Below are 24,924 nucleotides of genomic sequence, written 5' to 3'. Positions count from 1 at the left end.
GTGGGAGGGGCCTTGCTGGGCCAGAGGAATGCCTCCTAATCCCCCCCTCTCCCAGGCTGACTGCTAGCCATCTGGTTTGGGGAAAAATTTAAAACCACTTGAAATTCAGCCAAGAGGAGACTAATCACAGATTCCCTGTATGGAGCTTGGATATCAGGCCTGGGCTGTCGGCTCTACCTGTGCCATCGGGGTTCCCTTCTACAAGGCTGCCTATCCCAGCACCCATACATCAGCTGGGGGCAAAAAACCACTCCATCAGCCCTCCCTGCACGACTGAAAATGAGACTACATTCACTGTGCAAGAGAGACAGATTCCCTGGGTTCAAATCCCAGCTCTGCCACTTTCTAACTGTGCAACCTGAGACAACTGACTTAACCTCTCAGTGCCTTAGTTTCCTGGTGTGTAAAATGGAACGAAGCCTAGCACCTTCTTTATAGAGTAGTGTTGAAGACCGAATGAGTTAATATATGTGATAGCACCTGACACATAGTAAGTACCAGTGATCACCTCTGGCGCTTGTGCTCAGGCCAGCCCTTGTTTAAAATCCTCCATGGCTCCCCACTACCCTGGGAACACAGTCCATAGGCCTAATTGTGGTTTGCAGACTTGCCACCTGCTAATTCTTGGTCTCATCCCTCTCCCCTGCCCCTCTGGGGAGCCAGTGGAGACCCCTAAACATGCCACACCTTCTCTCACCTTAGGGCTTTCCCTTGCCTGGAACCTGGCACCAGCTCCAGTACCCTCCTCTCCCTGAAGCCCTGAAGCATGCTCTGATACCCTGTCCAGGCTCCCAAGCTGCTTGTGCTTCACCATCTATGTGCCTATGACCCGATACTATCTCTTTGACCTACTTGATTGAGCCATGAAGGCAGGCAGGGGTCATGCCTCTCCCACCCTCCCGTGGTATCTACAGAGACTCCTACAGTGGCCGGCACATAGTCTGTGCTAAATAAATGGTGGTGGAATGAATGAATGAACAAATGAATGGACAAAACGCTGGTACCACAGACCCTGTCTGTACCCATGGGATGGCAAAGCCTGGTGTTCAGAAATGGGCTGGAAAAGGGGGCGCCTGGGTGGCTCAGTCGTTAAGCGTCTGCCTTCGGCTCAGGTCATGATCCCAGGGTCCTGGGATCGAGCCCCGCATCGGGCTCCCTGCTCCGCGGGAAGCCTGTTTCTCCCTCTCCCTCTCCCCCTGCTTGTGATCCTGCTCTCACTGTGTCTCTCTCTGTCAAATAAATAAATAAAATCTTTAAAAAAAAAAAAGAAAAAGAAAAAAGAAATGGGCTGGAAAAGACGAGCTGGAAAGGGGGTGCCAGGCTGACAGCCAGGCCCGGCATGAGTCTGGAAACCCTGCCTGATGCCGTGAAAGTCACAGGTCTCAGGGTTGGGCAGGGGGCAAGGAGCAGGAGGTAGTCTCCCTGTCAGGTGGCCCCTGCCAGTGCCAGCCTCCCGGGGGCTGGGCCCCACTTACCCGGCGTCCCTTTGCTCCCCTCACACCTGGTAGGCCTCGAGATCCTGGAGGACCCTGTGGGGATGAGAAAGAGTTTGGAGAAGCCCCCTTTCTGGTAGCAAGGGCAACAGGGATGGCTAGGAGTGTGGGGGCGAAGCCTGGCTGCACATAGAAGGACTTGGCCCAGTGGGAAAAGCTGTCCCACTGGAAGAGGCAGCCCACAGGCTATAATCCTCAGCACAAGTCAGTTCAATGTGGTGGGCCTCCACCTCTCCCAGGAATCTGGTAGTGAGGAGAAGCCCCCCTGGATGGATGAGCCATTTCCTTCTGTATCTCAAAATCAACAACCAGAAGCTACCATGACACTCTTGGCCAAAAGTCTCCTCAAATGTCCATTTCCCCTTTTCTCCTTCCATTAGCAAGGAGAATATGGCTGCCCATGTTCTGTCCCCCACCCTGACCCTGAACATCACCTGACAGCTGTCCAAGAGGCTCTGACCAGGCAGAAAGAGCCCTGGGGTACGAGCGGGAAGAAGCAGACCACAGTCCCGAGGTGAGGGAGGGGGAGGCAGGGGAGAAGGGAGCAGGGCCTGGCCCAGGAAAGCCACCTCGTTATCTTGGTTTGATGCAGGAATGACAAGAGGCAAGGGAGCGACAGGGAGGGAGGGAAGGATGACACAGGATTGCCTTTGTTCTCTGAACTCGCAACACCGGCAGGGCACAGGCCTATGGCCAGAACTGAGGAATCTGTTGGGAGAAACTACGAACAATCTAACAATAGAAGAGGACAGAAGGTAGAAGGGAGAAGAGAGGAGGCCTCATGCCTGATCTCTCTTCCAGGTGCCGGCCCCAGCTGTACCCACCAAACAACACATTCACCCATGGCCGGCTGGCCAGGACCCCTCCAGGAGCCTCCCAGTTCAGCAGCAAGTCTCAGACTGGGCGTGCTACTTTTACAAGGAAGAGGCGGCTTCATCCCCCTCCAAATACCAGGGAGAGGCCCAGTTCCATTTGGGGCCTCAGGAAAAACTTGTTCCATTTTCTCCCTCCCCATGGCCTTGAGGGGTGCAGACCCTCAGTCAGCTGCTGCTGAAGGGCTGACGTGTGGGGCTGGGTTCTAACTTGCCCCTTGTCAGCAGAGCAAGCAGGGCGTGGACCCACACTTGGCCCAATAAGAAGGCAGAGCTGACTCCCGGATGGCGGATGACAGGAAGATTGGGTGAGAATGAGCCATTTTATAGCGGGATCTCGGACTGCAGAAGGCACGCAATGTGTCACTGGGAAATTTCAGGAGCCAAGTCTTAACTTTGAGGCAGTAGAAGAGTACTCAAAAGAACAGACTGCTTCCTCAGAGAACCGGTTCAAATCTTGGCTCTGCTGCTTCCTAATTCTGTGACCTTGGCAAGTGATTTCAACTTGTGGGCCTCAGTTTCCTCATCTATGAAATGGGGTAAGAAGAATCCCTAGCTCCTGGAGTTGCTGGGAAGACAAAATGACACGGAAAGTCCTCAGTAAAAGGTAGCTCTCAGCTCTCTCAATGTGGGAAGGGGTCAGAGATGGGAGTCTGACTGGTCCTCAGTCCCCCAGGCCATGAGGATAACGATCTCAGCTCACCTCAATGGGGCTGTAGGAGAACGTGGATGTTCACATGATTGGAAAAGTGGGAAACTGCTTATCAGACGTGAACAGTGTCATCAGAAATGTGACCTTAATGGTAGTAGTCTTAAAGGAATACTGGTAATTAACACAGCTACTAAATAGTAATTATTCCTACTGCCAGTCATTAAACGCTTAGTATATGCAGACCGTGTGCTAAGCATGACATCATACGCTGATATCATTGATTTCTCACAGTAATCTCATAATGAAGGGAGTTCTATGCTGGCTTGCAGATGGGGAAACGGAGGCGCAGAGCAGCTACGAATACTGCCAACAATCACCCAGCTGGTAAGTGGCCAGGACTTGACTCACACGTGTCTGATTCTGAAGTCAGATTTCTGGACCTTGGTGCTACACTGCGTCCCCCGCAGCACCAGGGCGGCTGGCTGGCTTAGAAGGAGCCCCAAGAGGTCCGAGCGACCAGCCGCATACTGCAGCAGTGGCAGGCCAACGGCAACCCTGGGGGCTGAAAGCAGCACGTGACTGAGTTCACCCGGTCTGAGCCAACCTCCAGAGCAGTGGGACGTGCGAGGACACAGAGCAGGGCGGAGGTCAGTGGAGCCCTGGAGGTAGGGGATTCAGAGGCAGCCAGGAGCTTCCTTCCATGTGCTGGCTTGGACGGCCCCACTGTTTTCCCGTCTTCTACTGGCCTTCCATTTTGTCCCAGCAACTCCATTCCAAGCTTTCCTCCTCCCACTGGACAAATGGAGAGACTGAGGCCCTGAGAGGTTGAGGTCCAGGGGCCCAAAAGCTACAGTTTGATGATGGACCCTTGCCTGGGCACCTCCCACACGGATGGTCCCCAATCACTGCCTCTCCAGGAGCATCTGCTGGGCCCTGGAACTTGGGTCCCATGAACCCTGGGGAGGGGGATGGGACAGCAGCCTTTAGGCTGGGTGGGCTAGGAAACCTCAGATCACAGGTTGGGCTCCTCAGCCCACCAACCAGCCCCTCCAGCCCCGGGCCAGAAATGGCTTCTCCTCCTCCTCATTAACAGGGGAAAATACACCATCAGGAGCCCGGAGTGCTGGCTCCCATCTCACCTCTGTACTTTGAGTTTTCTACCTCATCGAAAGGATTAGAGGAGACAGACAGAGCCACCTGCTGCTCAGCACCTCTGTCTGGGGATGATGGTTACTTGTGTCCAGGCTTCTCATCCCTGGCTAGTCCCTCCATATCTCTCCTCAGCGCCTAACACTGCCTGGCACGTAGTAGGTGCTCGGAAAAATTCTGTTAATGAGTGAGAGGACGTTTATACTTGGCACTCCCACTAGACAGGATCTTAAAAGCAGATGTATTTTTTTTTTTTTAAGATTTTATTTGAGACGGACAGAGAGAGAGACCATGAGCAGGGGGAGAGGGGCAGAGAGAGAGGAAGAGCAAGAAGCAGACTCCCCACTGAGCAGGGTGCCCGACGTGGGGCTCAATCCCAGGACCCTGAGATCATGACCTGAGCCGAAGGCAGATGCTTAACTGACTGAGCCACCCAAGCGCCCCAGCAGGTGTGATTCTTATCATTCCTGCACCTTCAGGGCTGAGCATAGGCCCAGTACACAGCCGATGCACAGAAAAGTTTGGGAACTGAGCTGGCTTTGCTTCCCTCATTGGCACAGAGAACTGGTATGTGCATGCTTCCCTTGGATTCAGACCCTCCAAGGCTCCCACTTCCTCCCTCATCAGACTCCAGGGAGTCTCTCAGTCTGGCCTTTGGAGGGACCTGGGCAGCCCAAACTCATCGTTCCCTAGTCCTGCCCTGGGATCCTGCCTGGGCTAGTCCCTTCCTCCATACCCTCTCCACCTGCCTGAAGCCCACCTCTCCACCTCCTCAGAGGGGCCTCCCAGCCCTGAGCCCAAGCCTTGGCTCCCAGTGAGAGCCCCTCCTGGGCTCCATCCTCCATCAGCAGAGACAGAGGGAGCAGAAGCTGCGAGGGCTCAGGATGAGAGCCACCCCTCCCTGCCCCCAATATCACCCTTGGGAAAGTAGATGGGGTCCCCCCACCCCAGCTACCCTGCCTCTCCCACCCCTCCCTGCCCTTGGGACCCTCAGGAATCTCCCTGGTTCCTCAGATATCACAAGAAGTCCAGGACCTCTGTGTCCTCACCCCTGTGCTCAGCCCCCGTGTCCCCAGCATTTCCCATCGTCTCCCCTACACTTCCTCCAGAGCAGGTGTCACTTATGTATTGGGTTGTCTCTCCCCCAAATGCCAGAATAGAAGCTCCTAAAGGGCAGTGGGAGTTTTCTGCCCTGCTGATGGCTGCACCCCCGGCTCCTGGAGCGGCTCCAGGCACACACGACAGGGTATGTCCCGAGTGAATGAACAAAGCAACGATTGCACCTTGACCAAGATGCTCCTGTGCCAGGAACATCACTGTGCAATGAACATGAGCTGCCTGAGTTCATCTGACCCATGGGATTATGCTATCACGACCACGATTATGTTCTCTGTGTTTCAGATGAGCAAAACTTAGGTTCTGAGAAGTTCAATGATCTTTCCTGGCAATACAGAGCTGGGATTCAAGCCCATGTTTGTCTGACTCTGAGACCTGGACTCCTCACTATTACTGGACACTGGGTTTGAGCTCAAGGGCTTGGCTTACCGGGGGTCCATGTTCTCCGGGGGTCCCCACAGCACCGGGAGTTCCAGGATGACCCTACCAAGAAAGAGATGAGAGAAGGAATCAGCTGAAGCAGGTGGCTCTTCCTCCTTCCGCCTCAGCTGGCTTGGCCCCGGCCCCAGTTTAGTGGTACAGGGCAGCCGCCAGGCCTCTTGGAGGGAGAAGGAGCCCGTCTTCCTGAATGCCTGGGGTATACGGCAGCAGGCAGAGGAGAGAGAGCTGTCACTACCCCTGTGACAGGAGGGAGGGCAAGTGGCACACACTTGCTCCTTACCATTGATCCCTTGGGTCCGGGTGCGCCTGGGGGTCCCATCATGCCCCGGTCACCCTGTGATAGAGACAGCAAGGCAGGGAGGTCATGGCTGTGGGGTGGCTCTGTTGGGGGGCGGGTACAGAGGCCTTCCACAGGCCAAAGAGGGAGGGGTAGGGACTTGTCCAAAGTCTACAGTCACATCACCCGGGGTGGTCAGGGGAAGGGGTGTTGGGATTTCACTCCACAGAAGCCAGGAACCCAGTAAGCCCTGGGAGGTCTCAGCATCCACTGTGGCATGCCCCGCAGTGGGCTGCCCTCAGGCAAGGATGGTCCTGATCAGGGATGCGCTAATGACACTGTCCCCTTTGATGGTGGCCCACGTCATGTGGTCCTCATTGGGCCTGGCATCCCCTGGGCTGGGCTTGCGGAGGTGGAGATGGCAAAAGAAGGCACTCTCGCTCTCCCCACCCGCTGCCCAAACAGAGATGAGATGCTGGAGCATCTGAGACACAACTCTTTTCCTCTTGATCAATCCAGATCGACCAGGGCAGAGATGGTGGGCGTAGGAGACAGAGACGGCTGGAGGAAGGGGCTCTGGGTTTGAATCCTGCCTCTGTTTTTGTGAGGCCCTATGTTTTGTATCCACAGACACAAATCACCAACACAGATGCAAACGAGTAAGTGCAGTGAGGGCGGAGGTCTCGGTGCCAAGGCCCTTCAGCAGGGGATCTGACCCACTGGGGAAGTGGGTGGGGAAGGCCTGCTTGACCCGAGAGAGCTGAAGGATAACTCATCTAGGCACAGAGGGAAGAGGGGTGGGAGGAGGAGGGGTACACCTGGCCAGGGCGGGGGGAGGACATGGAACATTTGAGCAATAAAGAAGGCCAGAGTTGGTTTGATATTGCACTATAGTTATGCAAGATGTGACCATCGGCGGCCACAGGGTGAAGGGTACATGGGACCTTTCTGTACTATTTTTTGCAACATCTTGTGACTGTATAATTACTTCCAATAAAAAGTTAAAAAGAGAAGAGGAAGAAGAGAAAATAGGGAAGGTGGAAGAGGAGGAGAAGGAAGGTTTTGGGATGTGGAGTGATGAGAAGTAAGGCACAGGAAGAGCCTGGAAAGGAAGGTGGGGCTGGATTAGCGCAGAGGCTTCCTCTCTCTGGCCCTCAGTTTCCCTGTCTATCCAGTGGGCATAATATTGGCTCCCCAGAAGGCCAGCTTGCCGATCAGATAAGCCCCTAAAAGGAAAGCAGGTCCCCTCCAGGGCCCATGGTGGGAAACTGGAAGCCACGGGGGGCTTGTGGTCCGGGAGCTAACATCAGGCAGGGCAGTTTAGCAGGGTGAAATGTAGCATCGGGCACTGAACCTGATTCACATCCCACCTCTGCCACTTCCTACCTGGGTGACCTGAATTAACTCACCTCTCCAATGTGAGGTCTGTAAAAGAGCTGCTGGGGGATTCCCAAGACAGCCTAAGGAACTGTGCCCGTTTAAAAACGATGGCTCTTTAGCTCCCTTCTGTTGCCCACCCCTGTGAGGTTCCAGTGCAGAGACAGGAGGGCCCACGCCACATGCGTGAGCTGGTTTTCACACAGGAGTCTGACTGCACGTGGTGGTGCTGACGGGAGGGCAGGGTGGAACCCCAGGGGACGATGGGAAAGGGGACCATGGCACTGTGAGGGTCTGGAATGCTAGGGAAGCAAGAAGCCAGGAGAAAGAAGGCTGAAATCTCCAGGGCAACTGGCCCCTTCATCTTCTTAAAATCTCCACCAGAAGTTCTATTTGCTGATATATTCTCCCCAACCTAACTTACCTTTTCTCCCATGATCCCTGGCTCCCCGACCAGACCAATGAATCCCAGAAGTCCCTAGAAGAAACATGCACAAAAAGCAAGAGAAAAAAAGAAGCCGCGTGAATTCGGGGATGTGCTGAGTTTCAAAGGCAAGGCGCCTACATCTCCCCGTCCCTGGAGCCCCTGGCCTGCGCCTCCTGCCCCGTGCCTCGTAATCCGGCAGGCCTGGGGTGCCACGGAGGAGGGCCGCCTCTCTCCAGGCACTGTCCTGACTTCCCTCACTCCACCAGATGGTTCTGATCTCGGAGCCAAGCGGTGGGGCCGCTGCCAGCATCCCTGGGAGCGCCACACATTCTTCCCGCGCCAGAAGCAGGCTGGGAGGCGGCCACGTTTGGGGGGGTAGGCTGGGAGGCGGCCACGTTCGGGGGGGCAGGCTGTGTGTGTGTTTTGGGGGGGAGCAGGGATGGCCCTTAAGCTGTGCTGGGAAGAGCCCTGCCTGTTAGAACTCTGTCCCCATCTCTCAGGGCTGTGGGGCTGCTTCAAAGAGAGAAACAAACGGGCTCGCCAGGATGGAAACAGTGTAACAGCCTCCGCCAAAAAGACTTGATTCAAACGTGGAAAGTGGAGGCCTTTATACTGTCTTGTGAAAAGCTTCCTCTCCTTTCTGAAGGGCGCGCGCACACACACACACTGCGGCTCCTGCTGCTCTTTTTAACTCCACTGGGTGATAACTTCCCTCTGTGTTCCAGGGCTCTCCCAGGCGGCTGCCGGCCTCGCTGGGCCCGACGAGGCACGCACGCACGCACGCACACATGCGCGCGCGCGGCGAAGCCAAACGGCTTGGAGGCGGCTGCCGGCGTCGCTGGGCCCGACGAGGCACGCACGCACGCACGCACGCGGCGAGGCTGAACGGCTTGGAGGCGGCTGCCGGCCTCACTGGGCCCGATGAGACACGCAAGCACACACGCACGCACGCACCCGCGCGGCGAGGCCGAACGGCTTGGAGGCGGCTGCCGGCCTCGCTGGGCCCGACGAGGCACGCACGCACGCACGCAGGCACCCGTGCGGCGAGGCCGACCGATCTGAATGAGCCCCTCCGTCCAGGCCCCACGCTCTTCCGGGCTAAGGAAGATCGGAGCAGACGGGGGTCTTGTGCAGTTCAGAGGTGCAACAATGGCTTTGGGAGAACTCGAGGTTGCAGCCAAGAGTTTCCGGGAGAATCGGGAAAGACTGAGAGAGGAGTGGATCGGTCCCATGCGATCTGCTCCTTGTCCCTTAACCGGGGCCAGAAAGGAATGAGACCTCGAAGCTGAGGGGACACAGGTCAGAGGTTGCAAGCCGTAGGCTCAGGCAGTGAAGCTGGCCGACCTGTCCATCAACTAGAGTAGAAACATGGTGCCCATTTCCAAAGGCTTAGCTCTGTGGGTCTCAGAGACCGTTTTAAAGTGGCAGCTCAGGCCACGACCGTGTGTGTCTTGCTGCTGTGGCTCCAAGGCCCATGCACCTGTCCCTCCACCCCGGGGTCTCCCCAGCGTGTGGCCGTGAGCAGGGCACAGATCCCCCGGCACACCCACACCCTCACCACACCATGGAGGTCCTGGTTCCCTGGGCTGAGACCCTTCAGGGTTGAAGTATGAGGTGAGAGGAGTAAGGTACAAGGTATGAGGTCACGGCCAGTAAGTCACAGACAATAACCAAGTATTTGACTTTTGCAACAACCTACTTTAAAAAACAATTAGAGCATTTTCAACGTGACAGCAACATTAATAACAAAAGCTGGCACTTACTGAGTGCCAAGCCCCGCACCTGACACTTTTTCTGGCATCATCATTCAGTCTTTAGGTTTGTAGACACTGGGCAAGTCACAGAGCCTCTCCGAGCCTCATCATCTGCAAAGGGCGGCACTTTCGAGAAAGGTCTCTCCCTATCTCCCCGGGGTTGTTCTGAGTCTTGAAGATAATGCATGGCTCATGTAGGCACTCAATAAATGTTAGCTGCCTCCCGTCCCGTTCTAATTTATTTTAAAAGGGCATAGGGTTAAGACAGAGGCCTGAGCGCCCCACAAGGGAGCACTCAGACATTTAGAGGATGCAAAGCAATGGGAATAAAAACGGCTCTGTTAAGAGGCCCCTGGCCGACTGGCCCAGAGAAACAGAAATTTCATAGCTACTTTAAATTTATGAGTTGTTGGGTCCTGGAAGGCAGGCGGGTCATAAACCTCAAACAAGAAGCCAAACAGGATCCTAATGAATAAGGGCCATACAACAAGTGCCCCATTTCCCCACCCCGGCTCCCAGGACACCTGTGGGGCGCTGTCCCAGAAGATCTTGGAAGGCCCGTCCTGCGGATAGAGATGAGGCTGGCCGGGAAGCCAGCCCCGGAGGCCCAGGGCTTCCACCTGGCTGGGGGGTGGGGGGAGAAGCAGCTCTGACCGCTGCGGACACAGCTGGCTTCTCTCAAGCCAGCACGAGGACACAGGGGAGGAGGCAGCTCTGTCACCTACAACGGGTCCTGCACAGGCAGGGTCTGATTTTGGGAAGAGGGCTGCCCTGGTCCTCACGCTGTCTACAGATAAAGGGCTGTTGTCTGCTTATGCCTGCTCTTCTCCCTCCTTCCTTCTCTTCCCTCGTATGCCATTCCGCGAGGCACTGGGAGTGCAACTGGGAACAAGACAGCTGTGGGTCCTCCATGAGAACAGGCATCTCGGGATAAATGTTTGCACGCCCGGCCTCTCCCTGGCTAGAGGGAGCTTCTTCCAGGCAAGGCCCGAGCCTGTGATCATCTCTGTGTCCCCAGCACCTAGGACAGGGCCTGCTGGCAAGCCCCCTGCGCTCTCACTAGCTGTTACAAAATGGCAAGGGCTCAGGAGGTCAAAGGATTTTCCAGTTCCTCCAAGGCAGATCTTGGGAATCCAGCAGCACCGAGTGTTCAACCTTGGCTCTGACACTTGTGTTGCTGTTCAGGAGATCTTGTCAAGTGACCTAACTTCCCAGAGCCTTCCTTTCCTCATTCGTGAAATGGGGACACTAACTACCACCCTGGGGTTGCTGAGGGAAGGGCAGGCAGGCACCAGAGCCTGGTACTTAATGGGGGTCCAATCAGTGGAGTTGATACTATCATCCTAGGGAGGACCTTATAACCTTTCCTGGAGACCCTCTGATTCTGCCGTGAACAAGAGACGCCTGCCCCTTCCCACATGGGGAGGGAGCCAAGGGCATAGCTGGTGTGGCATCCCTGTGTGCCTGTTGGCAGCCACGGGGCTCAGGCTCTGCCTCACTGTTCAGACAGGCGTTTCTTTCCAGCTGTGGTCCCAGCTAGCCAGGCAGCTGGCTGGGGGGCTCTGCCGACCGGGCGGGCCTGGGGCGGCCCTGGGCCAGCTGTCCGCTCCTCCTGGCCCCAGCTTTGCCACTACCTTACTCAGTCATCCTTGTTAATCAGATTGCCAATGTGGGCAAGGATCCAGGGGTCCTAAACTGGGGCTTCTGGAAAACCCCATGGATAGAACTCAGGGGCTCCCTGAACTTGAGGAAAAAAAAAAAATCACTTTTATTTTCACTGACCTCTAATTGAAATTTAGCATTTCCCTCAAATCTGAGTGTAGGCGACAAACCCACAGTACCTGTTACTATCCTAGTTACATGTCACTTTACAGTCATTGTCAAGGATATTTCAAAATGTGTCACTAAGGCTTGTCACTGCTTCAAAAGTGAGGTTGTTATTAGACCTGCTGCTGGATCTCATTATTTAATGCATTAATAAAGAAGCCTATATGAGTAGATCCCATTCAACATACTTTCATAATTGAATTGATTTCCTCTCTAATCCTTCATTGTGCATTTTATGCATTTAAAACTCTATTCTGAGAAGGGGTCTGTGGGCTTCACCAGCCTGCCAAAGGGTCCAAGGTACAGAAAAGGTTAGGACCCTGGGACAGAGCGCTTTGCAAGGATCCTTCGTGTCCCGACATTTTAGGATTCTGAGGATCTATTTCCCGAGGGCCCTTACCACCAGCATAACTATGAAGTTAAATTTGCTGATTGCATGGCCTTTTTTTCCAATCAGGAAATATATCCAGGCCGTGACAGCCCTTCCAAACTCCTGGGCTTCCCACAGAATGTGCTCGAATGACACTGGAAAGGTTTCAAAAATCCAGTCCACCCCCTGCTTTAATTCCTTTCTTCCCCCCAACAGATGTTGCAGGCCTGGTGAGGAAGCCCGTCGTGCACGACTCTCACGCCATTGATGGTGTTTCTCAGCCGAGCAGATTCTTCTGGGTCTCCAGGACAAGGCAGCCCCTTGCAGGGTTCAGGGGGCTTCATTAAGGGAGGGGAGGAGATTGCTACCTTTCAACCTGACCTCCAAGCCCAGAGGTTAAGGTTTCAAGTGGTGCCAGGCTGTCTGCACCCCCCAGCACTCACAGCTGTTTCTCGGTAGCACTGAGGGCCCTGGGCCTCAATAATGAAGGTCATGATTCTCAAACCTCCTTTTTAACGACGATTTGCAACCTCCTCTCCTGTTCAGACCTTGGCCTGACTTCCCAACTAGCCGGAGCCACTGGTTTGAATTTTGCTTTCCTTATATGTTAGGGTGGCCCAGACCAAGAGCCCCTGGCAGGTGGCTATGTTTCTCTGGTCTTCAGCTTCCCTATCTGTAGATGGAGCACAGTTGGTGATTCTTGAAGGATCTTCCAGTTGTAATATTCTGGGAGAAAAGTCATGTCACCCCTTTGGGCAAATGCTCCAAAAACATCCACAGAGCCAGGCCATGGGACTGTGATTCATAGCTTTCTCATTCAGTGACTTCACCTCCCTGAGAGTCAGTGACCATCTCAATGAAAGGGGGAGACGAGCTAACTGACCCTAGGAGCTAGCGTGGGAATGAAAGGGGGATGCGTGTGGAGACTTTTACCAAAGGGCTTGGCACAGAGTAAGTGCTCAATAAAGAGTCATTGTGTTCAGAGACTAGTATTGACTTACCTGCTCACCCACGGGCCCTGGCCGTCCAGGGTCTCCTGGCTCTCCCTGCAAAGAAAGGAGGAGGATCACTTGGGATGGGTGATGGTAGTCGAGGCCCCCCCAGGGAATACCCTCAGGTGACTGGCCTTAGTCCCCACCAGTAGGGAAGGACAGGAACCTCAACTCCAGAGTCTGGCCTTGTAGACCCCAAACAAATGGCAGAAATGATGGGACACCTGGACAGAACTTCTGGCCCCAGACATGGCCCTAGCCACGCATTCCCTCTGAGTGACCCTTGGCAGATGACTTGGTACCTTCCGGTCTGTATCTCATTTGGGCTGTTCATCAACCCATTGCATTTTGTGGAGGTGGTAACTAAAGCTCAGAGGGGCAAGGTGGTCTGCTCAAGGCTACACAGCAAGCTAGAGGCAGGGCTAGAATTGGAACTTTGGTCTGACTGATTGAAATCCCCATTCCTACTGGATCAGGCTGCCCCACCACAGGAAGATCAGGGAGCCAAGGCGTCAGGGCACTTAGATCCTAGACCCTAACCCACCAGACCTCTGCCACCGGCTCACAACATGACTGGTGAGCCTTGTCTCTGCTCTGGGCTCAGCCTCCCCAGCTATAAATAAGGGAAATCAGACTCATTTGTCTCATAGGCTATTTCCAGCCCTCACGCTTGGTGGCCTCTTGTATAGCCTTGTCTGCCAGCTTTATCCCATGCCAGGGTAGCTCCTGTTCCTTAGGCAGCTACAGCCGCCCTGGTCTCCCCACAGCGGGAGCTGGAGAGAGGCGAGCAGCCCCGTGGGATAAATCCACCCAGACTATGTCACCGCTCTCACCACAGAAACCCAGCTGGGATCTGAGGGAGTAAGACCGAGACCTCAGGGGGCAGGACAAGGGCTAAACTAGTCCAACTAGCCAGGAGCTTGGCTCACAAATGGACACGGCTCACCACAATCAGGGTCCGAGCCTCATCCTTCCCTCCAGCACCTCCCCCAGACCTCATGCTCAGGAGAACCAGAGGGGCCAGACAGACACATGGGCCATGTCTGCTGAGCGGAGAGGGACGTGGATATACTGGGCTACCCTGGCTCTGCCCTCACCCTCGTGTGTCTGCCCAGCTGTAAACGTGGCCCAACACACTCTGTCCGGGATGGCTTGGAAAATCCAACCCGCAAGAGGAGTCCTTGGAAAGCCACTAAGCGAGGCTGCCCATGTGCTGAGGACCATCACTCTCCTACCCGGGCCAGTTCTCTTTTGATAAGTTAAAAAACAAAAACAAACAAACAAAAACCACTGTTACCAAATGTAATACATATTGACTGCACATCATGGGGCAAAGCTAGAGGCCCACAAAAGAAAACGGAAATGTCCTCTACTCCCACCACCCAGAGAGAGGCCCCATCCACACTGCAGCCCCTGCTCTGAGCATGCAGGACCGTGGTGCAACGGGCCCCTGCGACAGGTTTGTCCAGTAACCCTCCATCTGGAACCTGCTTCCTACTACCACCACACCACCACCTCCACACACACGGGCCTTCTCCTGTCTTGTAAACTCTTCCACTACACCATCTTTGGTGGCTGCATTGCATCCCATTACTTGTTGGACATTGAGGTTCTTATTCATTTTTTCCTCTCTGTTACCAATATGTTGTGATAAATGGGGACTATTGATCCCCCTTTCCACAACTGCCTCTGGGATTGGGGTTCTTCCTGGGGCCCTCATTTGCTGGCTCCCCATTTCTTCTCTTTCCCAGATGTTCCGAACACCCTCCCCACCCCCAAGCCCAGTCACTTCCAGGTCCCCTCACCTTCATGCCATCCGGGCCGGGCCGGCCAGGAAACCCCTTCTTGCCAGGTTGGCCCTGCAACAGAGAGAGGTGAGTGAGGGGAGCTAGGAAGGGGATAGGGGGGCAGCGTTGCTGAGGTCCCAGCCCTGGCCCAGAGGAGGGCTGCAATGCCCCAGCGGGGAAAGGATGCAGAGCCTGGAGGGCCCCAGGTTGCCAGCTGGTCTGGAGATGCAGGGGTGGGGGGTAGGGGGGGTCTGCAGCTGTGTGACCTCAGGGAAGTCTCCCCCTCCTGTCTGTAAATGGAGATGTTGAAACCTGCTTTCAAGGAATGAGGAAGCGGAAGGAACTGGACAGAAGATACAGGGCCCAGCGGAATGGAAAGTTTATGCCCGTGGTTTTCAAAAGGTGGCCTGGGGACCCCTGTGATCCCTGGGGCCCTCTCAGGGGATGCATGATGTCACGACTAGGTTCCCAATAATGCCAAGACGTTTGCCTGTGTCTCTCTCATTCTCATGAGTGTATGCAGAGTTTTCCAGAGGCTACGTGACATGTGGTATCGTCAACAGATTGAATGCAGAAGCAGATGGGAGAATCCAGCTGACTTCTATTAAACCAGACATTAGAGATTTGCAAAAATGGTAAAACAATGCCACTCTTTTCATTAGATTATTTTGCTTTGGAAAATATAGCCAGTTGGTTGTTTTGTGTTGTTTTGTTGTAAAACTATTATTTTTGTGAACATGAAATGGGCTTATTATTATTTCAAATGAATTAATAAATACATTTAAAAGTTTTCAGTTTTAATTACTAATATCCATAGAGGGAACCCATACAAAGAAAAGCATTTTGGGTCCACAATCATTTTTTTTTTTAAAGAGATTAAACAGGCCCCAAGACCAAAATATTCGTGCACTGCTGGCTTATGCCCTCCCTGGCATGGGCCTTGTGGAAGGCCACTTGGAGCAGAGCAGTGGGGAGGACACAAGGTGAGGTTCCGGGCTGTGGGACACTGGGCTAAACCCCTTGCTCTCTGAGCCTAATGGCCGTGGGTGAAACTAAGACCAGCAATGGAACTCTCATGGAGAGTCAAATGCATGGGAGCAGATGCCAACCCCAGCATATGGCACGTGGGCAAGCACAGCTGGTCGGTTTCCCGACTCTTGTCTCTGTCCTTTGCGTCTGTTCTAGGCCCTTCTCTGACTGGCCCAAGGCTCCCGCTGATGACTTCTCGGCAGAGCGCCACCTGGGTGTTGCCTATCTGCACACAGGAATGACAAATGCCACCTCCCCGGGAGCCAGTGACACTCACCTCTAAGCCAGGGGCCCCAGGTGGCCCCATGGGTCCCTCATCTCCCTAGAGTTGGGAGACACAAGGGAGGAAAAAGGAGAAATTAATCCAGTGAGGGTGTTGGAGAACTTGACCTGTAAGGAGGGAAAGAGGTGGACAGGGGAGAGCTCTCCTGGACCAAAAGAAATGGTATGCCTGGTCCCCACCCCCACCCCCCCCCGGGCTTCCACCCAGGCCACATAGGGACTTCCACATGAAGGGGGCTCCCAGTGTCACCTGAATGTGACAGGCCCGGGGTTCGTGGTAGGGCTGGGCAGAAAGTCAAACCTCATCATACGCTGTGGGTACAGAGCCTCGACTGCAGCTCAGAGATACAAGCTCTATTCTGAGCTCCACCACTGATTCAGTGGCAGAGCTTAACCGCCCTGTGCCTCAGTGTCCCCATCTGTAAAATGGTGCCGAACGGAGAGGACCATCCTAAAGTACGACGACTAGCCTAAGTGGAGCTCCTAGAGGACAGTGATGAGGCCCCATCCCCTACTCTGTCACAAACATCATTCAGGATAGGTGTGCAGGTGGGGCCAAGGGGCATGAGAGAGGGAAGAGATGGAGTAGTGAACGAATGCAGGGGTGGATGAATGAATCAATGGGGACGTGAGCAAGTGGCAGGCTCTCGGGTGGTAATGTGGATGTAGACAGAGGCACGTGGCTGGCGCCATCCCTCCCTCCTCGCCCCTCCTTTCCCACTCTGGGTCCTCCCGCAGGCCAGGGCAGCCTCCAAACTGGCCCCTCTGGCATGCCAGGCCTAACCCAGAGGCCCCCTCTGGGGCTACCCCCCAACCCAGCTTCCAGGAAAGCAGCCCCACGTGGCCGCTCGCAGAGCCAGCACTGGGCCCCCGCCAGACCCAGAACCAGCCTGCAAAGAGATCCATGTCAGCTGGATGCCTGCCTGTGGTTGTGGTGAGTCCGGGCCTCCTGTGCCCTCAGCCGGGGCTGTCTGTGTGTCACGGGGGCCTTGGGGCCTGAGCCTAAGGGGGTGCTGGGGGGCCTCAGGCATAGGCAAAATCCGGGGCGAGCCCATGGGGTGCTCAACAGGCCCTCCCACAGAGAACTTCTCAATCCCCTTCAGCGTGAATAAGGAAATAAGCAAATCTCCACTCTGCCACTTATTGGCTCTGCAAGTCATGTCTTTCTCTGGGATGCCCCCCGGGCAGCTCCCAGGAGCACAGACTTAGTAGCATAGGGTCTTTGTCATGGGCTTTGGGCTCAAGCAGACATTTGAATCCACTAACCAGGGGACCCAACACAGTGTCTTCACCCCGAGTCTCAGGGCCTCACCTTCTACTCTCCCACACCCACACCCCGGGAAACTGTGCTATGGGCAGGGGCAGCGGCAGTGGCCTCCAGATAAAAAAGCCCTGGGCGATGGGGATGCAGCGAAGGCAGAAAGTCACCTGCCAGCCAGGCCAGGCCAGAGGATGAGGTAGGGCCGTAAAGGATGAACGGGAGGGTGAGCCTGGGGCAGCCCGGGGGTGGCGTCTGGGCTGAAGGGCCCTGGGCCCCCAGCAGAGGCCTCTAGGACCCCAGACGGAGCAGGCGGGGCTGCAGGGGACAGGCAGGGGACAGGCAGGGGACAGGGCCAGACGGTCTCACCTCGGGCCCCAGCTGCCCACGGGGTCCCGGCAGGCCTCGAGCTCCAGGCTTACCCTGGTGAGAAGGGAACAGAAAGAGGTCTCAGAGGCGGCACCTCCACGTCCATCAGAGGCTGGCAAGACCCCCAACAGTTCCAAGCCAGGTAGCCAGCCCCAGAGGCCTGTGGTTTCCTCCCGCAGAGCAGGGAGCTTTGACTGCAGCGACCCTGGGCAGGGACTCACCTTCGTGCCTTCTGGGCCGTTGTCCCCAGGGGGGCCAATGTCTCCGGGGAATCCCTGAGGGAAAGCAGAGAGCAGGGTCACCCATGGGTGAAGGGAAATGCTAAGAGTGTCGGTCTTGGAGGGAGACCTACCCAGGTTTCCGTCCCTTCCTGCGTGGGATGGGACCCCGGGCAGGTCCGTTAACCACCTGGACCCTGCAGTCCTCTGTTCTAGAACAGGGATCTTGGTAACAGCCCGTACATCTCGGAGAGTTGCTGAGAACATTAAATGAGATAATGCAAGAGAATACTTAACACTGCAACTAGCGCACGATACACACAAGGTTGTGTAACCCAGAATTTCCCACGTCCTGGGCCTGTGGCTGCCGGAGCCCCAAAGCCAGCCCTCCTCTGCTCCAAGAAATGGCAGCCTCTGATTGCAGTGATCCTGCAGATATGAAGATGTGCCGGGTTTGCTACAACTTTGAAGGGCTTGCGAGCACCTGGGTGGCTCAGTTGGTTAGGTCACTGCCTTCGGCTCAGGTCGTGATCCTGGGGTCCTGGGATCGAGTCCCGCATCAGGCTCCCCCTGCGCAGCAGGGAGCCTGCTTCTTCCTCTCCCTCTTCCTGCCACGCCCCCTGCTTGTGCTCTCCCTCTCTCTGTCAAATAAATAAATGAAATCTTTAAAAGAAAAAAAATGAAGGGCTTGCAAAATGCTGGTCTAATTAAGCTCAGCTCCTCTCCAAAGCTGAAATGGTCCCTGTGTCCTGGCTGGGTGTGTTGGACTCTGCCCCACAACACCAAGGAGGGCTCATTGCTCCCAGATCAAGCCTGTTCCCGATGGCTGGCCGTGCAGTGGAGGCTTCTTCCTGACATGGAACAGAACTCCCTCCCTTTCCCCTTGACAACCTCGTACTGCCCCGTACGACTGCACAAAGCACAGGGGGTGGGAGTCCTTTCCACAGTAGTCTTTGCACAATTTGGAGACCAGTTTTCCCCTCCCCAGAGGCCTGCCCTTTGCTGTCCCTTGAATGGCTTCTACTCTGAGGCCCAGGGCCCCTCAGTCTTGCCACCTCCAGTCGGTCAGCTTCCATTGTTGGCAATCACTAGGATGCTGGTGCTTCTCTGGGTGTGAACAGACCAGCAGAGGCCAGCACAGGAACATCCCCTTCCTTGTTGTAGGTGTAATACCTCTGTTAATTCATCCTAGCACCGCAGTCACTTTTAGGGCAGCCCCACTACTCCCTTAGTTTCCTGACAACTAGAAACCAAAATCTTCACATATGAATCCCTGAGACCAAAATGCCTCCTCCCACGTCCCTTCCATAAGTGGCTTTTTTCCTTCCTCTCTGATCTTTTGGTGACTCCCATTAAATTCCAGCTCAAACATCCTCTCACCCTTCTTACTAGCAAAGGCAAGAATGGGTCTGAATTTTGAGCTAACACAGAAAGCCAAAGCTACCACATCTTTTTCTTCAAATCAAGAGGCTCAAAGTCCTATTTTGCGACCGACGCACTGTGTGACCCCGGGCAGGTTCCCTGAGCATCTCTGGGCCTTGGCTTGCTCATCTGCAAAATGGTGACCACAACATCACCTTACAGGGCTGTTCTGAGGCTTGAAGGGAATAATGCAAGCAAAGTGCTTAGTTCAGCACCTGGCACCTGGTAAGTGCTCAGTAAAAATCTACATCCAAAAGGATGCAGAGCAGGAGCCACACGGCCCCGCCCCTCACACTGGGCATGTTCTCAGAAGGCGCAGAGACCCAGGAAGGTGCTGACATGCTCTTCAGCTTCTGTCTTCAGCTGAGCAGAACCATCTTCTGGACACGGAGTTAGCCAATCCAAACAGAACACAAATATGCAGGTGGAGAGGCAGACCCCAGATCTGTCCAGGGACCCAGGAGAGAACTTATTTGCTACAAGCAGCAGTGACCCCGAGGAAGTCACTTCACTGCTCTGTGACTCAGTTTCCTTACCTGTAACATGGTGGCCGTACTACCTCCCTCCCACGGTTCTGGCTGCGTTTCAACATGGTCTCATCCCTGGGCCACTACACAGCCCGCTGCCCCGAGGTGGTGCCTAATAAGTGGGAGGCAGCATGGGTCCCACCCTCAGTGGCCAGACTGCTGGGAAACCTGGACTGTTAAAAAAGTCTTCTGCAGCGGCCAGGGGAAGGAATCGAGGCCATGGAAGAGAGGCCAACTCCATTCGTCTAAAGATAGGACTGTGTCACGGCCAAAGTCAACACAGTGGGAAGTCAGAACTTGGAGCTTGCAGGAAACGATCCCTCATCTATCTGGGTGATACCAGGAGTGATCTTTGGAAGGGTCTGGAGAAGCCGGCAGAGTGAGACTTTTGTCTCTGAGACCTTGTGGAAGATGGGGAGGTGTGTGTACACAATGGGGACTGGCTGGGGTTGGCCTAGACCCCCAGAGAGCCTGGGTGCTGAGGATCCTGGGCAGATGGCAGGACCACCCCATTCTCCAGAGATGGTCCCCGTTGTGGGGGTGGGGGAAGGGAAGAGCTCAACTGGCCGCATCACGCCATTGTATCTATGTGAAGTGTGAATGCTAACCGAGAGGCACAGACCTGTGCTAACTCTCACGTGCATCAGAACCTCTCAGGCAAGTTACACTAAGTGCTAAATCATCCTTCATGATTTCTCATTCTCCATTCAAACACCAGAATTTTCATGTTTGTCTCTTGCTCCCCATTCCTCGGAACCCTGAGCCCTGAACTTTTTCCAGGGGGCGTTGGGTGTTTGGAAAATTTCCAGGGCTCAGGCTAGAGAAACAGGAGCTCCTGTCAAGGGTGCAGGCCCGAGTTCAGAGGGCTTTCCTGATGTTTTTTCTGGAAACTATAAAGGTGACCCCAAAGCTAGGGAGGGTCTCCAAAGCCAGCTTCTGTCCCACTGTCATTGAAAGCCACCAGGGGCACAGAGGCAGAAAATGAAAGATCTCTGATCTTGGAATTTTTATTCTCAGCCCCATCTCTCGTTTGCTGCATGGCCTCAGGTAAGTACCCCCTTCCCCCAGTCTCTGGATCTCGGTTTCCCAAGGATAACACCCAGTCCCAATTATAGCCGGACGCAGAAATATGGCCTCACATACCTCAGGTCCAGGAGGCCCAGGAAACCCAAGGGATCCCTTGTCTCCAACTTTGCCCTGGGGAAGAGAAGAGATGGCAGGGGAGGCAGGGGTAAGTGAGGGCCCACCTTCCACCATCCTTTGTATTAGCCCCCTGGCTGTGGATGGCTGAAAAAACTCAGGAGCATATGCATGAGATCTCCCTAGATAACCAGGAGCTACTGTTCAAACCCCGCCTCCTATATTTACAGCCATGGGATCCTTGGGCAAGACACTTCATCTTGTAGAAGCTCAGTTTCTCCATCTGTAAATGGGAGGGATAATAATACTCTAGCCCTTGGGGTGGTTGGCAGCCTTCAAAGAGGTATGGTATGGCAAGGATCCGATACATAGTCACACTCAAGAAATACACGTTATTAATGCTACTGCTATTTTCAAGGCTTTGGGAGCCCCAGATTCTGATTCTCCCCAGAACTCTGACAGTGACCGATCCCCGTCTCTGACACTGGGTGAGTTCCTGCCCCTCTGGGCCTCAGTGTCCTCCTCTGTAAAACGGGTGAATCTCATTCCTGTCCAGCTCTGCTTGGCAACCAGGGCGGCTGCAGGAGGAAATGCAGTCCAGGATGTGACCGTGTCCCTGGCCACATTTCATGACTGGAGAGTGTGAGGTTTGGGGGTGTCCGAGCCAAAGGTACTTACCAGAGGCCCCGGCTTCCCCCGTGCACCTGGGAACCCTGGCAATCCCTGGCTCCCCTGGAAAAGACCAAGAGCAGGCTGGGGTTAGTAAGGAACAGAAATGGCCAGGTGAACAGCTGCTCAGTCACCCTTGCCCACCTGCAGCTAGAGAACACCCACCTTTGGGGGAGATGAGCTCCCCCCTCACTTTCCCTGCCTGCAAGCTCCAGTGGGGCACCCCTGTGGGCGGGGCTCAGGGATGCAAAGGTGACACAGCAGGCCCTGTCCTCAGCAAGTCGTCCTGGAACCTGGGACCCCGGGGGGCTCCAAGCAAGCACTGCAGTGCCCTTTACGCCTGAGGAACTCTGGAGACGGGGGCCCAGGCAGGGAAGCAGCCAGGCCTGCGTGGCTTGCACTCCGGAGACACCGAGGCTGGGTCAGGACAGGCCAGCCAGGAGGGAGGGAAGAGGAAGAGGGAGAGCGGGCCAACATCTGGACCTTGTCGACTGGCTGGGCGAGGTCCAGATGTGGCCACATGGTGCCGGACACCGGCAAAGAGGAGCTGGCCTCGGCAAGCTGCCTCCGTTCATCCACCAGTCAGTAAGGCCGGTTACTCACTCACTTACTCAAACATGTCCTAAATGTTCACTGTTCTGTGCAGGACTCTGAGCTGAGCTCTGCCAGGGCAGTCTGGGGCAATATCCTTAGGGAGCTGGCTGTCTGGCACAGGGCTGAGCCCAAGTCGCCCTCAACCAGGTGCGGCCACAGATGACGGGCGGACAGGCTGCTCAGGGCATGCGGAGAGGAAAGTGGCCACTGTCCAAGCAGGTGGAGGAAATGGCATCTGAGCAGGGTTCTGAAGAATGGGGCCGTGCAGAGGCTGAGGGCACGGTGTGCCAGGCAAGGCAGCAGTGTGTGGGGCAGAGGGCACTTCGGTGGAGTTCGGGGCTGTAAGGGCGAGGGGCAGGAATGGGTCCAAGGGGCTCGCTCACTGGGACCCTGGGTGCTGGGGCGAGTAGCGAGCCAAGGATGGTTTGCGAGCACAGAGCAGAGCTTTGCAGCAGTGAGGAAGACAGACTGGGAGAGAAGGGGCGGGGGGCCTGACAATAAGTCAGGAGGCTGTTGTCAAGGCCAGGGAAGAGATGGTGATGGGGGCCTGAGGCTGGAGAAGATAGGGTTATGTGAAAGGAAGACATCTTGCAGGGGGGGTCCTGGCCCATGAGGGAGCCTGAGAAGGAAGCTGGGACCAGAGAAGGGGGGGGTAGAATCCGCTGCAATTACCTTGTCTCCTTGGAATCCAGTATCTCCTGACACACCTGGAACCCCTTGTTCACCCTAAATGCACACCAGCAAAGAATGTTACAATGGAGACCACGGTGGGTTCCGGAAGCCTCCCCACTTCCAGACCCACCAGCAAGGTACAGCTTGGCTGAGGCTGTTCCCAGAGTGGATCTGACCAGCAGCAGCCTTGTGAGAGTAAAGGGCAGGCCCCCCCGGGGAAGCTTGGCTGGGGAAGGCAGGCCCCGGGGGGGCAAGGAGCCAGCCTCGCTGCACACCAGCCTGGGGCTGCGCAGGTGGCTGAAAACACCACTAACAAAGCCAAACTGCCTGGCCTTTCCCGAACAACTGACACTTGGCAGATCAAAGGAACTGCTTCTTGATCCTTCAACGTCTTCATCATCAGCTTCATGTCACACAGGGCGGGTACCGTACAGTGCCTCCCCGCCGCCCCCCCCCATCACGGAGGGTTCTGAGGGTTCTGAGCGTTCGCATCTGTTGCTTGGCATTTTTCACCACCGGGCTGGGAGCTGTCACTCTTCCTCCTGTGGGAGTCTCTATGCCAGCCATCAGCGTGGGGCCACTTCTAATTAGCTGCCTGTAATCAGCTATAGCATGAGAAACCAGCTAGCCTGGCTGGCTAAGACTATGTGTAAACAGCGAGTAAACGGGTCTCGAGTTAGTTCTGAGTGTTTCCTTCCTAGGGTGACATGGATTCCGGCCTTCAGGGGTCTCTTCTGGTCCGTCCCTATTTTCAGCCACATCCTGGTAAACAAGCTATCAGAGAACCACACGGGAAGACGGTTCTTCTTACAGCCAGAGTCCCATCACACAGCCCTCATCATCTCCAGCTTGCCATGTTGGATGTTTCCAACGGCACCCCAGCCCCAGCACTCCAAAAACACTCACAGCCCTGGGAGCAATAGGAAGGATGGGGAGGAAACTGGGAAGAATGGAGACTCTTAGAGAGCCCACATCATGCAGCTAAGGCCATGAGCCCTCAAAAAAAACTTTGGTAAAACAAAACCCAAAATTAAAACAGATAAATAAATAAATAGCTTTAAAAAAAAAACTTACTTTGGTTTTTCCAATCTGGAAAACCCTGTATAATATTCCAGAGGTTTGGGAGCCAAGAAAGTTTTTGGGGTTTTTTTTTTTTTCGGTGTGTTTGTGTGTGTGTGTGTGTGTGTGTGTGTGTGTGTGTTTAATGTCCAAAGGAGGAACAGAGGGGATTTAAAAAAAAAGAAGTTTAAAAAGACACCTAAGAAATCAGGACAATGGATTTGGGCTGGAGCAGGAGTGTCGGTTCCAGAAGGCTCCTCCATGCAGGAAGACAGAGCCAAATGGTTGTAAGTGGGACCGCGGCCAGGCCGGGTCATGGAAAATCTGGGATTCGAGGCAGGACGGCCAGGGAACATGAAGGGATGGCTCCGTCATCCCAGGGGAGGGCCGGGGGGTGGGGGCCTTCTCAGCAATGTTAAGACCCCTCCCCAGCCAAAAGGGCAGAAAAGAAAGTCCTTTTTCTTTTCTTCTTTTTTTCAACCCCAAAGACTTATTTGATTTTCTTGAAAACTATGGGCAGGAAAACAATTTCCTCCACTTCTTTCTTTTTTTTTTTTTTTCCAGAGCTTTCACATCTCGAAATGAGCCAGGCACCAGCAGTCAGCAAGCCAGCCGAGTTCCATGTAACACACGTTTATTTCCATGTTCCTGAAGGACCAGTGAGCGGGAGGCCGGCTCTGCAGAGGGGCCTATAAAAAGCTTAATTCAATGCCTACACACCCCACACCCCCTCTTCCTTTCTCCCTTGTCCATGACTTCAACATTTCCAGAGCGCTGATGTCTCAAACCCCAGAGCAAACAGGTAGCTGTGGGGGAGACTCAAGGGGAGGGCCACAGAGGAGGGGGCTTAGAAGTCAGTGGGGCAGGGCCAGAGGTGGAGCGAGGGAGCCCCAGGGGGGGCTGCAGCTGGAGGCCCAGTGGCGGGGGGGGGGGGAACAGTGAGGAGGCAGAAGAGGTGGAAACAGATGGAGAAAGCACGGCACCCCTGGCTACCCATTGCAGCCCCCCACCTCCCCTTTTCTAAGAGCCCGAGGGCTGAGTTTCCTTTGATGCATCTCTTTGAACTCTTTGGGGCTGCTTCCCCAGCCGGGAAATGGAGGCACTGGAGGAGGTGACCTCCCAGGGCCTCATCAGCTCTGCCCTTCTGCCCT

General features: G+C 55.0%; 1 protein-coding gene across 1 annotated transcript in view; it reads right to left on the bottom strand.

The window, feature by feature from the left end:
* Positions 1–24,924, bottom strand: part of COL27A1 (collagen type XXVII alpha 1 chain) — a 129,833-nt gene that overhangs the window by 42,979 nt on the left and 61,930 nt on the right. The window contains exons 17-28 of the mRNA XM_032418988.1: positions 22,715–22,768; positions 21,458–21,511; positions 20,783–20,836; positions 17,694–17,747; positions 17,473–17,526; positions 15,841–15,885; positions 14,553–14,606; positions 12,757–12,801; positions 7,802–7,855; positions 6,004–6,057; positions 5,712–5,765; positions 1,476–1,529 (exon numbers count right to left, since the gene is read on the bottom strand). Of these exons, the coding sequence (XP_032274879.1) occupies positions 1,476–1,529; positions 5,712–5,765; positions 6,004–6,057; positions 7,802–7,855; positions 12,757–12,801; positions 14,553–14,606; positions 15,841–15,885; positions 17,473–17,526; positions 17,694–17,747; positions 20,783–20,836; positions 21,458–21,511; positions 22,715–22,768 (630 nt within the window). The remainder of the gene's footprint in view (positions 1–1,475; positions 1,530–5,711; positions 5,766–6,003; positions 6,058–7,801; positions 7,856–12,756; positions 12,802–14,552; positions 14,607–15,840; positions 15,886–17,472; positions 17,527–17,693; positions 17,748–20,782; positions 20,837–21,457; positions 21,512–22,714; positions 22,769–24,924) is intronic.

Source organism: Phoca vitulina, unplaced genomic scaffold, assembly GCF_004348235.1.
Source record: "Phoca vitulina isolate PV1807 unplaced genomic scaffold, GSC_HSeal_1.0 scaffold21, whole genome shotgun sequence".
In the NCBI taxonomy this organism is placed as follows: Eukaryota; Metazoa; Chordata; class Mammalia; order Carnivora; family Phocidae; genus Phoca; species Phoca vitulina.
Note: the sequence above shows the minus strand (reverse complement) of the source record. Positions and strands in the feature narration are given on the sequence as shown.